The following is a 17,894-nucleotide window of genomic DNA, read 5'->3' as shown; positions in this document are numbered from 1 at the left end:
TTATTGGGATGAATTTGATGCCTCTTTTGTTGGCTTTGGTTTTCAGTCTTTCACTGTAAAAGAGTGCATTATAAAGTCATGTCACAAAGTCTTGAGATATGATTGAGGTATAGAGCAGTTTTAAACTTTAAAATGTACAGTTGATAGGTGATTCCATGTTATTTTTTTAGTGTTATTTAAGAGAATGTTAAGTGACAGTTAAGAAGATTTTCCTGGTTATTTTAGTAAACGTTAAGTGACAGTTAAGCTGATGATAAGTGACTCCCTGTTATTTTTCAGTGTTATTTCAGTGAATGTTAAGTGACAGTTAAGCTGATGATAAGTGACTCCATTTTTTGAAAAGTGATATTGCAACCTAGTTTTTGTGACAGATATAAACTTCATGAAGTACTGGCAATAACAAACTTGTAAAGTCTCAATGTTATGTAGAATGTGAATAAAGACTGTTAAAAAGTTGATGCTTGACACCAGGGCTGCCGAGGTTCATGAGTTAACTCACCAGTATTTGTGACCGACTGATAGTTCTTAGTACTCCAGTGTGAAGTATAAACACATCGGTCGTGTTGACTGACCGGGGAGGGACATTAGAGTACTGGGGGTGATGTTGACAGGAGTTTGTTCTATGGAGTGGTCTTTTCTATTGAGACCTTTAACTGAGTTTTCATTGTGATGGAGTGTATAATTAAACAGGCCCTGTGTATTAATGTGTTGACATTGTGGGTAATAGAGTGATGTATATATATGTGTGTGTAAGTGGGGAATCAAGGACCCAGGAGCTCAGTAATTCTCGCAGGGACTAACAGTAATTCACTCAGAGACTCGTGGTAAAAGGTACTAACAGTTCATCACTTGGAGACCTATGGTAAGTCACTTGGAGTACTTCTGTGATGCCCACTAGTTGGTACTAACAATTCATCACTTGGACACCTATGGTAAGTCACTCGGAGTAATTCAGTGATGCCCACTAGTTGGTACTAACAGTTCATCACTTTGAGACCTATGGTAGGTCACTTGGAGTAATTCAGTAATGCCCACTAGTTGGTACTAACAGTTCATCACTTGGAGATCTATGGTTAGTCACTTGGAGTAGTTCAGTAATGCCCACTAGTTGGTACTAACAGTTCATCACTTGGAGACCTATGGTAGGTCACTCAGAGTAATTCAGTGATGCCCACTAGTTGGTACTAACAGTTCATTACTTGGAGACCTATGGTAAGTCACTTGGAGTAATTCAGTGATGCCCACTAATTGGTACTAACAGTTCATTACTTGGAGACCTATGGTAAGTCACTTGGAGTAATTCAGTGATGCCCACTAGTTGGTACTAACAGTTCATCACTTGGAGACTTATGGTATGTCACTTGAAGTAATTCAGTAATGCCCACTAGTTGGTACTAAAAATTCATCACTTGGAGATCTATGTTTAGTCACTTGGAGTAATTCAGTAATGCCCACTAGTTGGTACTAACAATTATCGCAAATCTTACATGAAAGTATTCGCTACGACCGATGTAGCATTGCGTTGAGTGATGACACTTTCTAATCGGTGTGTATTTCAATTGTGATTTGAAATAAAGATTCTGATTGGTGCATTTATATAGACCCGCCCATTTATCAAATGCATGTTGAGAACATGATGCTAACACGTGGAAAGATATGTCGGAGAGAAAACATATCATAAAGTTGTACTAGCAAGTTAAAAATTTACGTACAGAGTTATTTAATAACAAACGGGGAGATGTTCACGTACATATGTAAAATATTAATGAAAAGAAAAAGAAAAAGTTCCCTAAAAGCAGGGATCGGCACATATAGATTATCAGTCACAGAATAAGATTGTACTTCGCTTATCGAATAATGTCATTCAGTTCATTGTGAAAAAAAATCGCCAGAAACTGTTTAGTGAACAAATAAATTTTACGTTACCGTTAATAATGTACCATATACTGTATATATTGAAAATCGCATGAGTTTAACTGTTTTTCCTCATAAAAAACTTGTTGCAAAATGTAGATCCACGGGAAAATTCGGGTTGACACGCCGTGAAATCCATTAGACGTTTTACAGCATATGTCTTCACTGTTTTATTTACAATAAATATGTATTGAAATCTTTGAAACATCGTCAACAGCTCCGCAAAATGAAGAAGTGTGGTTTGTTTATATTCATTGAAAACTGTAAAATGGCGACTCGATCTGCACGTGAATTATACAATCCGAGGTCGATTAGCGTGTCAGTCATGAGTGTCAACATCAGAAGTAAATATTGTGTGATTAATATCGAAGAACATATAATAAAATGAATGTTTATACAGACTAAGTGAGTTACAAAATAACGTTGATCACAGATCAGTCCAAAATTGAACACGTTTACATGCCGTAAAATTCAATGTTTTGGTATGTTTGAAAACACATGCACACTTGCAGTTTTAAGTGTGTCATATTAATCAGTTAAAGTTCAACAAAATGCAATATAGGCTATGTAATATCTATTGTCAGTATCTGTTGTGAATTCTTTGGAATAAGCTACAACAAAATAAATATAGCCTCATCTTAAATTGATGCGTTTAACAGCTAAAAGGATTTGAATTTTTCGATGAAGTATGTATTATATTTAAAATGAATTGGGGATTGAACCTGTCTTAACAGCGTGTTTTTGACAATTGTTTACACAAAAAAAGAAGATGCGATTATTGTGAGAACTCTTAGTCAATTATTGCAGAAACGACACAAATACCACGTCGGCAGGTAAGGGTGGGCGGGTACTAAAACGGCCAATGAAAATGCTTGTTTATATAACTGGAACTCGCAATCCCGATAGTGTCGTCACTCAACGCATCAGTTTATCACTCGCAGCGAATACACCCGTGTAAGATTTGCGATAATCACTTGGAGACCTACCGTAAGTCACTTGGAGTAATTCAGTAATGCCCACTAGTTTGCTGGGATGCTTACAGTAATTTACAGAGGCTCATTGCAATTCTCTTTGGACTGGAGTCTACTATTTGAGATAGCTCTCATGTTTTGTAATGGACCAGATGGAGAGAATTCCTTCATCTCTCTAAGGATGGAAAATGTAAGAAAGATGGAAATGTGCGGTCTGTCACAGATTAGCAGATTCTTGAAAGCTGTGTATAACTACACTCAAGTGCCAAAAGTATGTCAATTTTTTTCTTTTCACTATATATTTCATTGAAAACCAACATTTTTCAAAGACTCATTTAAAAATAACCCCTTGACAAATTTTGAAAAGACTTGGATTGATAAATTCAGAATTTCTCTAGCTTTTTAGCTCACCTGAGCTGAAAGCTCAAGTGAGCTATTCTGATCACATTTTGTCTGTCGTCCGTCTGTCCGTAAACTTTTCACATTTTCAACATCTTCTCAAGAACTACTGGGCCAATTTCAACCAAACTTGGCACAAATCATCCTTAGGCAAAGGGGATTCAAAGTTGTGAAACTTAAGGGCCACGCCCTTTTTCAGGGGGAGATAATTAGAAATTAATTAAAAATTTTGAGAAATTTTCAAAAATCTTCTTCTCAAGAACCATAAAGCCAGGAAAGCTGACACTTGTGTGGAATCATCCTCAGGTAGTGTAGATTCAAAGTTGTGAAATTCATGGCCCCCAGGGGTTGGGTGGGGCCACAATGGGGGGTCGAAGTTTTACATAGGAATATATGGAGTAAATCTTTAAAAATCTTCTTCTCAGAAGCTAATCAGCCAGGAAAGCTGAAACTTGTGTGGAATTATCCTCAGGTAGTGTAGACTCAAAGTTGTGAAATTCATGATCCCTGGGGGTAAGGTGGGGCCACAATGGGGGCTCGAAGTTTTACATAGTAATATATAGAGTAAATCTTTAAAAATCTTCTTCTCAGAAACTAATCAGCCTGGAAAGCTGAAACTTGTGTGGAAGCATCCTCGGGTAGTGTAGATTCCAAGTTGTGAAAATCATGATCCCTGGGGGTAAGGTGGGGCCACAATGGGGGTCAAAATTTTACATAGGAATATATAGAGTAAATCTTTAAAAATCATCTTCTCAGAAACTAATCAGCCAGGAAAGCTGAAATTTGTGTGGAAGCATCCTCAGGTAGTGTAGATTCAAAGTTGTGAAAATCGTTATCCCTGGGGGGTGGGGTGGGCCACATGGGGGGGGGGGGGGGTCGAAGTTTTTCATAAGAATATATAGTTTAAATCTTTAAAAATCTTCTTCCCAAAAAACTAATCAGCTAGGAAAGCTGAAACTTGTGTGGAAGCATCCTCAGGTAGTGTAGATTCAAAGTTGTGAAAATCATGAATCCTGGGGTAGGGTCGGGGCACAATGGAGGGTCAAAGTTTTACATAGGAATATATAGAGTAAATATTTAAAAATCTTCTTCTCAGAAACTAATCAGCCAGGACAGCTGAAACTTGTGTGGAAGTATCCTCAGGTGGTGTAGATTCAAAGTTGTGAAAATCATGATCCCTGGGGGTAGGGTGGAGCCACATGGGGGGGGGGGGGGGGGTTTAAAGTTTTACATAGGAATATATAGAGTAAAACTTTTAAAATCTTCTCAGAAACTAATCAGCCAGATGATTCTTTATAATTGTTAAGACTTTGGCTCCAGGACAATTCTTCGGCCTCACAAGAAGGTTTGATGTAGCTTTATATCCCATAGATAAACAATTAATAAGGATCTTTTTGAAAACTGCAGTACTCAACATGTGATATGACTATAAAACCATCCTGTTAGAAAAGGGACTAATGATTATTAACATAAAAAATATCCAGGGGGGAAAATGGATTTTATTTATACAGGATCTACATGTATTATTGTACATTGTCCAGATTGTTTGTATTATGACTCCATTAAGCTGATTTTATCATACCTATTGTTCCTCAGGTGAGCGATGTGGCCCATGGGCCTCTTGTTTTGGCATCATAGTAAGATTTTTCGGCTCTAAAGCCTCTAATATTGCAAAGGATATATAGAAGAGCCCTTAAAAAATATCTTCGTGTTGTGTTTGAAATATGAAATTTTGAATATGAGTTGTCAAAAAAAACTATTTCAATGTATGTCAAAATGTGCAAATTGAATCTACTTTAATCAATAAAAATTTCTTCAAAATCTTACAAAAAATAACAACAAAAACCCTTTTAAATATAAGTCTTGTTTTCAATAAAATAGATAGAGAAAAAAGAAAAAGTTGACATACTTTTGGCATGTAGATGATTTTGCTTGAAATAAATGAATATATTAATGATTTACATTTTAAGATAGCTTCAAATTCTCTATTAGTAAAGTTTGCATGTTTGAAAGTTTATTTGAAATGGTCTTGTATGATAATACTGATGATTTGATGATAATAATTTTGATGATGATGATCATGATGATGGTAATTATGATAATCATGACGATGGAAATTATGATGATTATGATTGTAATGATGATGATGATGATAGTTATTATGATGATGGAAGTTATGATGATCATGATGATTATGAAGGTGATGATGGTAATGATGATAGTAATTATGATGATGATGATGATAGTGATGGTGGTAATTATGATAATCATGATGATGGAAATAATAATGATGATGATGATGATGATGATGATGATGATGATGATGAATTTTCTGCAGATGTTCAGCAGTCTTTGGAGACCCAGAGAGAGGAGATCTCGTTACTTCGGTCTCGGATGCTAGCCGAGTATGAGCAGCTACTGACGGCTCGAGCTGAGATCATGTCGAGTCAGACTCAGGAGGTGGAGAAGCTACAGCGTGAGATGGAGGATCTACAGCAGAGCTACGAGGATCAGATCAAGACCTTCCAAACCAAAGTAGAGGAACAGTCAGGTAACGAACGAGAGAGAGAGAGAGAGAGAGAGAGAGAGAGAGAGAGAGAGAGAGAGAGAGAGAGAGAGAGAGAGAGAGAGAAAAGAGAGAGAAAAGAGAGAGAGAGAGACAGAGAGAGAGACAGAGAGAGAGAGAAAGTCAGTGAAGGCAGAATCAAATATAAGGTCGTCCAAAGTTAATTGTATACTCTTAACGTAATATGCGTGTGAGGTTTAGGAGAAACTGTGTTTTAGAAAAAACAAACAACTATTTTAGTTTGGCATTTTCAAATTTGATTTCATTTAAATACTGCAATCTGTAGAAGTTAGAAATGTTTGGAGCTCACTATGGACTATAAATCAGATACTCCATGGGATTGTCAGGAAAGATCACTATTTAAAAAGAGGTAGCCTACATGTAACTTAAATACTCACTGTATTCATTTTGATTAAAATGAATGAAAATCATTTGTTTGAAAATTTTGTTTGATTTAATTTTATCACCCTCCCTCGTAGGAAAATACAAAAACAGTAACTTGGGACTAACTTTAGTTTATTTTATGATATCCTTTCTATTATAATCTGTCCCAGGATATTTATGCTGCACATTTAGACAATTTTTAATAAAAGAAAATATCTGTGAAAAAAGGGCAATTGAAATCAATGAAAGGGAAAATATCCAAGAGATTTTCATTATAATTTTTCACACGCAAAAATTTACAGAACAAAAGCTGATTTAATCGTACAAAGATTGATAATAGGAAATATTTCCATCTTTTATGAAATATTTCAGAGGAAGCCATGCAGACCAGACTAAAGGAGGAACACGACAGAGAAGTCCAGGATATCAGGGACCAATACCAGTCCCAGATCTCAGAGCTGTCCTCACAGCTAGAGGCCGCAACACAGGAAGTGATGTCACTAAAACAGGAAGTGACATCAATACAGGATCAGGATGTGACATCACGACAGGAACAGGAAGTGACATCAGCAAGTGATGTTTCAGTAGAACACAGTGTGTCTTCTGCTTCCAATATGGACCTCAGAAGCAAAATGGAGGAATTAGAGAAACTGTTGGCAGAAAAATCAAATGAAGTTGATGAACTGTATAAAAAATTGGAATTAGAATCGCAGTTGAATATAGAACTCCGTGAGAAAATGACCCTGACAGAAAACAGAGTGTCTGAAACAGAGGAGCAGTTGAGTGGCAAACAAACACTTATAGAAGACATGAAAAATAAACTACAAGAGACAGAGAACAGATTGAAAACTTTGGAGGGAGAGAGGAAAGAAATGGAGAAGAAGAGGGAGGACTCCTCTGAATCTGAGGAGAATGATGAGGACACAGCTGAGGACACATCAGAGGAGCTCAACGACAGGCTAATGAAGCTGCAGCAGGAACTTGATGCTTCTCAGGAACAGGAGAGAGTGCTGGAGGAGCAGTATGATGAACTGCAGCATCAGCATAGGGAGCAGATCGAAGCATTGAGACAGGTGAGAGAGAGAGAAAGAGAGAGAGAGAGAGAGAGAGAGAGAGAGAGAGAGAGAGAGAGAACAATATAATCAACTACAGCTTAGTGAGCATATTTATCAGGTGGAATAGAGGTGAATGGGGGAGAACACGAAGGAATAAAGAGTAGAAATCGCAATGTGTTATCTGATAGATTTGATTGTTTCTCTGTAAGTCTAGGATTCCTAGTACTGACACTGGTGTACTGAATATGTATTATTGTCATTTTTTTTTTTGTGAAATAAAGGATCTGGAGCATGAACACCGGGCTGAGGTAATGGAGGTACAGTCCGAGTTCAAAGTTCAACTCGAGATTGAGCTCAAGCGACAAGCAGCAGACTTAGCCTATGACTACGGAGAGAAAATCAAGAAGATGGAGGAAGATCATGAACAGGAGGTGGAAGAGATACAGAGGAAGATGGAGAAGTCTGTCAAGCAGTTAGAGGTAATAAGCCTGAGGTCACTATTAATACAAGGAATACATGATAGCTGTAGATTTTAAATTTTACATAAAATCTCAGTTAATATTAATAACTGCAGCAATGAACAAGTAGCACATTTGATCTCTAGTGTCACATGATCTGAAGGGTTTTTTTTTTGGGGGGGGGGGGGGGGGTCTCTCATGATACTTGAGAATAATTTAGCTTTGGTTGTAACAAGCTCTTTGATTGGCTAAAAAAAATTTTTATATCATATAAAGAGTGTTGCGTATGTCATCGTAAGACTAATGTTAAAAACGTATCAATCCGCCAGATGTTATGTTTGAATTTTTTTCACAATCGAATTTTATTTAAAGGTAAAAGACTTTTTCTCTACAATAACTGGGTGAAAACAAAGAGCAAAATATTCAATTATAAGTTATGAATTCAACATTTATTAGTTTTTATACGATATAAAAGGATTTGGAACAGTTTACGCTTTTTTTATAAACTGCCTTATGGTTTATAAAGAGGAAACTGTCACAAACCATTTTATATCATATAAAACTAAGAAATATTAAATTGAATTAATTCCTGGATTATAAGTGAAACATTAGATGAATACAAGTAATGATGCCTAGTTATACATAGGATTGAATGTGTTTCTCAGATAGACTATTAATGATTCATTAAATATATTTGGAGATGACAACACGAAAGTGAGTGGTGAAAATTTCAGTAGAAAAACTTTACAGCTTAAAATTGGAAGCCTGTTCTTGCAAGATATAAAATGTTTACAGACATATAACAAGAGAGGTTTGTGATTTAAACCTGTTGACATTGCGTCAGAGTTAAATGGAATCAGGGGAGAGGTTAGGAAACTGAACGAGCCGTGAAGTGGGTTAAAGAATCCTCCAGGGAATTAGTTAGTCCTGGGACGACGGTACTCTACCGTTAGTACAATGAAGCCAGTTAGCCGGGGCACTCAAACTAGTGATGGTTAAGTTAGCCGGGGCACTCAAACTAGTGATGGATAAACACTACAGAGGGTAAAGGACCACAGGTAGCGGACAACTTGTCTGGTGGGGGGAACCAGATTACCGTTTGTTGGCCATTGTACCTGGTAAACAAAACTCTATTAGGTTAAAGTGTTGACCTGATCCACTGAAATCCTGTTAGTACCAAGTACACACATATACACAGTGCAGGGATTTGACTTATAATAGTTTTTGGGCAAAGCGCTTCATCAACACGTAGGAATAATTACTAACTCTCTGTATAGTCTGTATCTAATTGTTGGAAACCAATCAACTTGCCATAGAAAAGTTATTTCTAAATACAGATGATTGAATATGCGAAACACAAACCAATAGTTTATTCTGGATTATGCTCCGGTGTCCAGTCATTTAATGATTCAAACTATAATTTGCTTTGGATTTTATTAATTTTGTTAAATTTTTTTTTTTGGGGGGGGGGGGGGGGGGGTAGATGATTCTTTTGCTTATGTGAAAATGTATATTTATTTATTAGAATTAAAATGATTTTGGTCAAGTGCTTATAAGCTTTATTTCTGCTTAAATTTTCTGATTTAATGAAGATGCATAACTCTATAACTCTTACAGCTCTGTCATGTCTGGGCGGGGGTGGGGGTGTATTTCTTTATTGGTACAGGAAAAAAATAATAAATGAAAAAAAAGAGTAACAATAAGAACAAGTAATCAAATACACTGTATTGATGGCCGCGGCCATTTTCACACCATGTTTATTTCCTATAGAAGGAGAGCCTTGTAGAGGGATAAAATAAAAATATTCTACCTTAACGGTTTCTATTTTTTAACATGTTGAAGCTTAAATTGAATTAAAAAAAAAAAAAAAATTAACACAATAATTACAGTTTATGGCCAAAAATATCATTTCTAAAAGTTTTAAAAGGTAGACCTGATGGTTAATTTGTTGACATAATCCAGCCTCTAAAGAGGGACTTTACATGGCAAATACACATTCTGACAAGAAATAGCTGACTCAGCAATTATTGGTCTGCACCCTTAGAGCCGATTCCACAGAACTTGGAATCAGATTATAATTACAGCACCGGGCTGGGAATTACCTGTTATGTATTACCTGTAATTACCTGTAGCACTTGGGATATGTAGGTATGTTTATACGTACCTGTGCAAATGTAAGCAGTTTACCATTTTACCTTTAACAATGCAGATAAAAACAGTATAGAATATTGAATTGGGGGCTATTGAACAAGTTATTTAGGGATTTAATAGCTCACACATATATAGGTACACACATTAGCTTAAACGGAATGGTTCAAGGAATTCTGTGAGGGAGAGGAGAGGCCAGTTCTGTTAGTTGTGAAGGAAATTACGGAGTACAATGCATGGCCAGTAAGTGTTGTGTGTGTGTGTGTGGGAGGGGGGGGGGGGGAGTATAGGTGGGTGGTGCCACAGTCGGGGGCTGGAGGAGTAAAGGTGTGTGGTGCCACAATCAGGATCCAGGTTCTAAAAGTGTTGTTTGGGGGTAGAGGAGAAAAGATGTGTGGTGCGACGGTCAGGAATGTTAAGGTGGGTGGTGCCATGATCAGGGGGATAGAGGAGTAAAGGTATGTGGTGCCACGGTCAGGGCCCAGGTTCTGTAAGTGTTGTTGTGGGGGGTAGAGGAGAAAAGATGTGTGGTGCCACAGTTGCGAGGGTAGAGGTCAGGAGTAAAGTTGTGTGGTGCCATGGTCAGGGGAATAGAGGAGTGAAGGTATGTGATGCCATGATCAGGGTGATAGAGGAGTAAAGGAGAGCGGTGCCACAGTTGGGAGGGTACAGCAGTAAATAAGAGCGGTGCCAGGGTCAGGACCCAGGTTCTGTAATTGATCCACTTTCATCCGGTGTTGTACATATTGTACTTACACAGCATGTACTGCCGATATATGTATGGGTCCGATTGACTTGGCTGTGTAGACTGACATGTCGGATTGTGTTAATTCATTACTTATTTAAAGGATCAAACAAAGGTCTGGTGAAAAGTTAAGTTCAGGGATTTTAAAATATGTGTGTGTAGCTATTATATATACAAGGATTACTTTAAAGTGTGGGGCTATCGGGGAATTATGATTCTGAGAGTCCTCCATGAAGCAACTCCAGACATTGTGTTAGGTCACTGGTGGACTAGGGTCCCTTAAATATGTCTCCGTATAGTATTTAGACATGATATCCATATAATATCCAGATGTATCATACACTATCCAGATACAAAATCTATTTAGTATCCAAATACGGTAATATAATATCCATATAGTATTCATATATGGTATCCTATCTAGACATGATATCCATATATCAATTGGATATAAGATCAATATATTATCTGGATTTGATATCCATAGATTATCCGGACATGATATCCATACAATATCCTGATAGGTATTTTGCAGTCTCCAGGTAAGATGATCTGCACTATTTTTCAGGTAGTAACAAAATATCTAGGTATGGGTGATGGTTCCAGAGATTGACTGTTTTGAGAGATTCTCTCACTTACCCAATGGAAGCAGGCTCCGGCACGAGGGTAGCCTACAATGCTTGTATGCATCGGCCCTCTGTCTACGCTGTATGACGAATACACCCTGTTCCATTGTAGGGCCGGCTATCAATGTGTTTCATTGAACATTGGGATGTTTAAAAACTACTAGCATGATGGCAAATTTAAAGCATCCAAACAATGCAGATGTTTGAAGATTATGAATGTTTTTGTTTACACACATCTTTTAAAATGTGCAAAATGTACAGATTTGTTGAGTACTTACCACTCAACAGTCAACACCAGATGACCTTTAACATCTCAATAGAGTTGTTAAATTTATTCTCTAACCAGAAGTTTTTTTTTTGAAAGGGGCACCTTTGCCTGCCCCCTCCCCGGAAGATCTGCACATTTTTTATAAGTTTATGAACAGTATCAGTCTTGCTTTTAACAACAAGTATTTATGGATTCCGAAATCAAATGAAGGTCTCTTTCTGTGGACCACCCCCCCCCCCCCCTTCCTGCGCTGACTCCTAAAATTAAAGAAAGAAATTCACCCAGAGAGCAGGATCTTGGCAAGGAAAGGGTTGTGTTTTATAACCAGATTTTATTGACTCCAAAACTACAAGTATGAAAGTGTATTGATAGAATATATATAATGTTCAGTGTGTCTCAATTGTCATTCTTAAGTTTCGTATGCCATTGTGAAGTTTTTGATTAGAGGAAATCATGCAGAAGTTATTTAAACATTTAGACCAACATTAAGGATTAAATATTGAATGATTTCACGTTTGTAAAACAGGGTCTGAAAAGTTAATGGTGTGGCACCAAATTCTCTCCAATGGAGGGGGGAGGGGGTAGAATCAAAGATTAGAGGATTGACACGCAGGATATGAATTGTACTTAATTTAAAATTATAAATTTGAATGTCAAGAGTTTGATTTTTGAATTGAAAAAATATTAAATGAAAAAGATTGTGAAATTATATAAATGTATCACAGAATATTAAATGAATTTGCTGTTGTCATTTTGATAAATGATTTTCAGAAAGTGAAAATCAATAAATTTAAAGCTTGTTACGTAGATGGGAACTGAATTTATAAAAAAAAAAAACACAAAAAAACTTGAACCTTAGGCATTGAAAGAAGTCATAAAAAATGGTCATTTACAGACTTCAGTGAAAAAGTAGCAGACATTATTCCTTTCAATTCTTTTGTTGGGACTAAATTGTGTATTGGGTCTGTGGTTAGTGAAACTTTTCATGTTGAGTTTAAATTGCTAGCAGGGAGGGAGTTATTCTTTATGTCCCAGGAATAGCATGTCTTTACATGACCCAGGGAATAAGCTCGTGTACAGGTAGGGGATTTAGTCAATCAGAAATCGCATTGTAAATCAATACAGATTGTTTACAGGTATATACTTTTATGTCTACTTTCATTTTAAACAGTAATGTTCATTAAATTTTAAATATTTTGATTTTGAATTTCCAGCCTCATTATCATCGGCTTGATGATATAAACTAGATAAGAGGAAAAGTTCCCATTTAATATTCCTTGAATCTGTTATACATGTATTATCATATTACCTGAATTATTTGATGCAGGTATCATGTAGTATACACCAATGACATTCAATTTTAGAGAGAGACCATTTATGATAGACAGGGTAGGTAGTCATTACAGGTGAAAACTATTTGGGGGGAGGGAGGGGGAGGGAGAGGGGTTACATTGGGCTGGTTAAGGCTGTTGGTAAATCCCTTGTATAAACCCAGATATACTAGACTAATATAGATGGACTCTGTTGCATTGATCATTAATTAATTAATTTCTACCCACCATTGTTAGGCTTGCAGTGGATATCCTAGGCCCCCCGTCACTACACATACCATGTATGGATCCAGAAATTTTTTTTCCCCCTATCCAAATCCCCCCCACTATATATGTTAGGGCTGGGACGATACTGTACTGAGCCGATTCGGTACATATCACGATACATGAGATGCGATACGATACATATCACGATACATTGCAATTAAATGAAAACATGAATAAAAGTTTAAAATTTATTCAACCTGCCGATGTATTACCGCATGACCAAAGTGATTTTGTTATATTCATAATGAGCGTTGCACAATTTACAAATAACTTTAGTCTCGTGTACACTAGTTTTGCATAAACAAGTACTCCAAAAGTTTTCCACACTCCATATTTAGCTTCCTAACAGTTTTGACAACTTTACGAGGTTTTCCGCCATCTTTGTACTTTCATATTAGGCGCGCGGACTAAAAATAGCCGATATATGAAGCTTGGATATTTTTGAAAAATAAAAAAAGTTCAGTAAAGTATCGTTGTATTAATGGTAAATGTATCGATCCAAATATCGTCAAAATAAATACCGCGATGCACCGGTGCATCGGTGGATCGTCCCATACCTAATATATGTGCACAAACATAGACCCTTAGGGTATGTTCTGTATATCAAGCCCCCCCCCCCCCCAATCATTACAATTGACCCTTTGGATAAGTTCTGTATGCCAGTATTTGTTCTGCAACAGGTTTTACTCAATGTAGGAATCAGAATGACTCAAACATAGAAAATACCATGATACCAAATGAAAGTCCCCATTCATTGTCAGTAAGGAATTCTTGCTGATTAGAGTGGTGTAAACACATTTTGTATGAATCAACTGATTGGATTACGGAATGTAAACATGTTGTCCAATCAATGAAAGCTATGGATAAGTAAAAATTCTATATCTATGTATCGGCGACTGAGAGGGAGAGGTCAACAGACATGGATTTCTTCGAGTGTTGGTTTCAGAATTACGGCCCAGCAGAGATAACTGATTTGTGTGGGTCAGTAACACTATTCGTGGGTCACTCTGGTTTGTGCGGGGCAATAAGAGCCAGAGACATTCATTGATCAGGGAGTGATGGGGAGGTTCAGATATCAAAATTTTTAACCAGGCAGTTTTTGTACTAGGTGATCACCTCGTCAGTGTAAATTTTTGATTTTTTTTAAAAGACAGGATGGTCATTGCCATTTTAAGACTATTCTAACCTTCTTGAGAAGAAGAGCTTTGTGAAAAAAAATAATCTAAAAAATTAGGTATGGTAGATCTGTTATGTAGTTTGTTGATCACCCAGCCATGTTAAGTTGTTACTGTGTTATACAGAGCCCTGATGTGGTGTGGTGGTAGAGCCCTATTGAAATCAGGGATTCTACGAAAGTTGTTTAATTATAAAGACTGCAAGAATAATTTCTGACAGGACAGAAGAAAATTTGAAGTGGTTCATTCAGGTCTACATGAAATCTGCAAACAGGATGTCATTTCATTTTGTAATATAATTATGATTTGGTTTTATTTCTTTTTTCAGAAATTACAACAAGATGCAGTGGATGGTGCTATAGGTATCCCAGAATCCCCCACTAAAAATTACCCAGAATCCTCTGACCTGCTCGCAGACGATGAGCCAGACTCGCTCAGTAAATCCACGGAGACAGCGAGCACAGTGATTGACGCATCGAGGCATGACAGACTCCTGAAGAAAAGCTCTGAGGATTCTGGCGACAAAACGGACAGCGAGCTGGAGGAGATGGACTCAGAGACTCATGACGAGGGCGGGAAACCTGTCAGCATGGAGGAGGTACGTTACTGGCTGTAATGATTTCTTTTGTTTGTTCTTGTAACTGACAATTACAATTTCAATATAATATTGTAATTGTCTGAAATGATTTCTATGGTATATTGTAACTGACAGTTACAATTTCTTTATGATATAATGTAACTGTTTGTAAACGCATTCTGTAGTATGTTCTTGCAAATGACAGTAACGATTTCTTTATGATATTGTAACTGTCTGTAATGATTTCTTCAATATGTTATTTTAACTGACATTTACGATTTCTCTATGATATTGTTACTGTTTGTTATGCGTTCTCTTAGTGTAATATTAAAATGTGTGTTATGCTTTTTGTTGTTGAAATCAAAAAGCTTCAAATGATATCTTATTAACAAAACTTTGTTTGGGCAAATTCAAGGCGAAGCAAAACCATTTACAATCGTAAAAGGGCAAGATAACCCTGTAGTAAATTACTGTATTACGGTATAAGTGATCTTTATCCATTAACTACAAAATACAATTATGCCCAAATATAGTGGATAATATTTTGTTGTTGTTTTTGTAATAGTTCACTAGAGGGGACCCTATAAAGGAGAGTGATGACTTTGAAGATGTCAGTGAGAGTAGCTCGACCGAGACGAGCGAGACATCTCAGACATCTCAGTCCGTTGCTGCAGTGAGCCAGCTGATGGGGAAGATAAACATCGCCAAACAAGAAACGTTTATGAAACTGAAACAAGAGTATGAGGCGAAAATTGACAAACTCACAGAGGACCTGGAGCAGGCCATGCTGTTAAACGATGAGAGGGAAAAGTGTATCGATGAAATTACGGAAAGGTACGAAGAGAAGATCAACGAGATGCGAGTGCATTACGAAATGAGAATAAAATCTCTGGAAGAATCAGACATCGATGTGGAAGAAATCAAAGAGAAAGTGAAACTAGAATTTGTGAAGAACTACGAGGCCGAGCTAGCTCGAGTTCACATTGAGTATGAGGAAAAAATGGACCTGGTGAAACAGGAAATGGCTGAGAACTTTGACTCAGAGAAACAGGAAATGGAAAAACGGCGCAAATCAGAACTCGAGGCAGCGGAAGAAAAATATGATACACTCATGGATCGTAAGTAGATAAAAACAATAAACTGTATACTGGGAAATATTGATCATAAGTAGATAAAAATATCAGATACTGTAAACTGGGAAATATTTGCCCCCGTTTTATTTTCGCCCCTTTCTCCCGGCCATGTCAGCTGGCAAATTTAAGACTGGGCCAACTCCAACGTCTCAAACTAACCGAACTATCTTAAAATACAACTATGTCTGTGCAAATTCAAGTCGGGTCGAAACTGTTTGAGAGTGTAGAAGGGCGAAAATTACTTGGGGCAAAAATAACCCTGTATACAGTATTTCATGAACACTGACAGTTACAGTTACTTATTCTTATTTTGTAACTCTCTGACATATACATTATTGTTATCACAGTTCAGTAGATTGGGAATCATTATTGGTTGTATTTTGTATATACTGCACAGCTGGTCTTCTATTCTAAGAGTGCAAATTTTTGCATTGTGATTCCAAAATATTAATTTGTGTGTGATTTTATTATGGCTGGGGGGTGGTGTGGAGGGCGGGAGAGGGGGGAGGGAGGTAATGATGACTTTCAAGAGACGGGCAGGTATTTCCCTTACAACAGGCATTGTCTGACACTAGTCAAACAGAGCAGTCTGTAAATAATTGATTCAGCAGGAATCGGGTTTTGATTCACAGTGTCTGAAATTCTACACTGTAATGTCTGCTGAATCTGTTCATCTGCAGAGAAGCTTGTCATTATTGACTGTGGTGGAACGGTGTTTAAAGTACCTGTAAATAAAGTTAAAGAGGGTGTTAGGGATTTTATTTTTAGAAGTAGAATTTTGAATATTGAAATAATATACATGTATTATTTAAATGTAATTAAAGTTAACTGTTACTTGTTTTGTGGTAATTTATTTGTTTTACTGTTACAGAGACTATAAATAGACTGTTATTTTAGTTATTTTAGTTATTTTGCTGTGATGTGAGTTATTTGAAAGGTATCCATGGAGTTGACTGATAGGAGACCTTGAAGTCACTGGTTTAGTTATCCTAGTTATTTTACTGTTAATCTACAGTTATATCTGTCGATAATTATTGAGGTTATTTTACTGGTTTAGTTATCCTAGTTATTTTACTGTTGATAATGTTAATTTACAGTTATATCTGTTGATAATTATTGAGGTTATTTTACTGATATTTCTGTTGACTGTCATGGTAGTATGTTATTTATTATCTCTAATTTGTTGACTTGTATTGTTGTTTTTTCACAGGTATACATGAGAGCAAGGCCCCAAAATCTCTTGGTTATTTTAGTTATTGTAGTTATCGTTGTTATAGTTATTTGACAGGTATAGATAAGAGCAAGGCCACTAAGTTCCCTGAGTTACAAGTTATTTTACTGTTAATATTAGGTTAATTTGCTGTTGTTGTTTTTATTTAATTGTTATTTTTGTTATTATATTGTTATTGTTGTTATTTGACAGGTATCCGTGGAGGCGAGGCCCCAGAGGTGGCTGATTTGGTCAGGGACAGAATTGACACGGAACTCGAGATGGCCAAGTCACTCATGCAGCAAGAGTTTGAGGAAACCATCGAGTCTGAACAGGTTTGTCTCGCTTCAGTGGTTTATATTGACCTTCCAAGTCAAAAATCTATATCGACACTTCCAAGTCAAAAATATATTGGTACAGTAAGTGAATTGACATTACAGTCAGAAAATACCACCTTACCAAGTTTGACCTATATATATATTGGATCTGCAGAGCAAAATTGATGATAGGTTATCAAAAATAAATACTTATAATACGATGACATGGAGTAATGCAGTTAATTTATGTATGAAAGTTGAATATCGATGATTAATAATTCTAAAATGAACTGAAATAATATGCTCTCACTATGATAGTAATTCTCACTGATAATGAATGAATATTCTGA

General features: G+C 36.6%; 1 protein-coding gene across 14 annotated transcripts in view; it reads left to right on the top strand.

The window, feature by feature from the left end:
* Positions 1 to 17,894, top strand: part of LOC128163698 (A-kinase anchor protein 9-like) — a 132,853-nt gene that overhangs the window by 51,520 nt on the left and 63,439 nt on the right. For all 14 annotated transcript variants that reach the window (XR_008240849.1, XM_052827335.1, XM_052827337.1 and 11 more), the window contains 6 exons: positions 5,623 to 5,835; positions 6,607 to 7,307; positions 7,571 to 7,768; positions 14,636 to 14,905; positions 15,450 to 16,002; positions 17,441 to 17,562. Coding sequence is in view for 13 of the 14 variants with exons in the window: in XM_052827335.1 (XP_052683295.1) it covers positions 5,623 to 5,835; positions 6,607 to 7,307; positions 7,571 to 7,768; positions 14,636 to 14,905; positions 15,450 to 16,002; positions 17,441 to 17,562 (2,057 nt within the window). In the remaining variant the exon portion in view is untranslated. The remainder of the gene's footprint in view (positions 1 to 5,622; positions 5,836 to 6,606; positions 7,308 to 7,570; positions 7,769 to 14,635; positions 14,906 to 15,449; positions 16,003 to 17,440; positions 17,563 to 17,894) is intronic.

This window comes from Crassostrea angulata, chromosome 9 (genome assembly GCF_025612915.1).
Source record: "Crassostrea angulata isolate pt1a10 chromosome 9, ASM2561291v2, whole genome shotgun sequence".
NCBI classification, from domain to species: Eukaryota; Metazoa; Mollusca; class Bivalvia; order Ostreida; family Ostreidae; genus Magallana; species Magallana angulata.
This window is presented reverse-complemented; position numbering and strand designations above follow the sequence as displayed.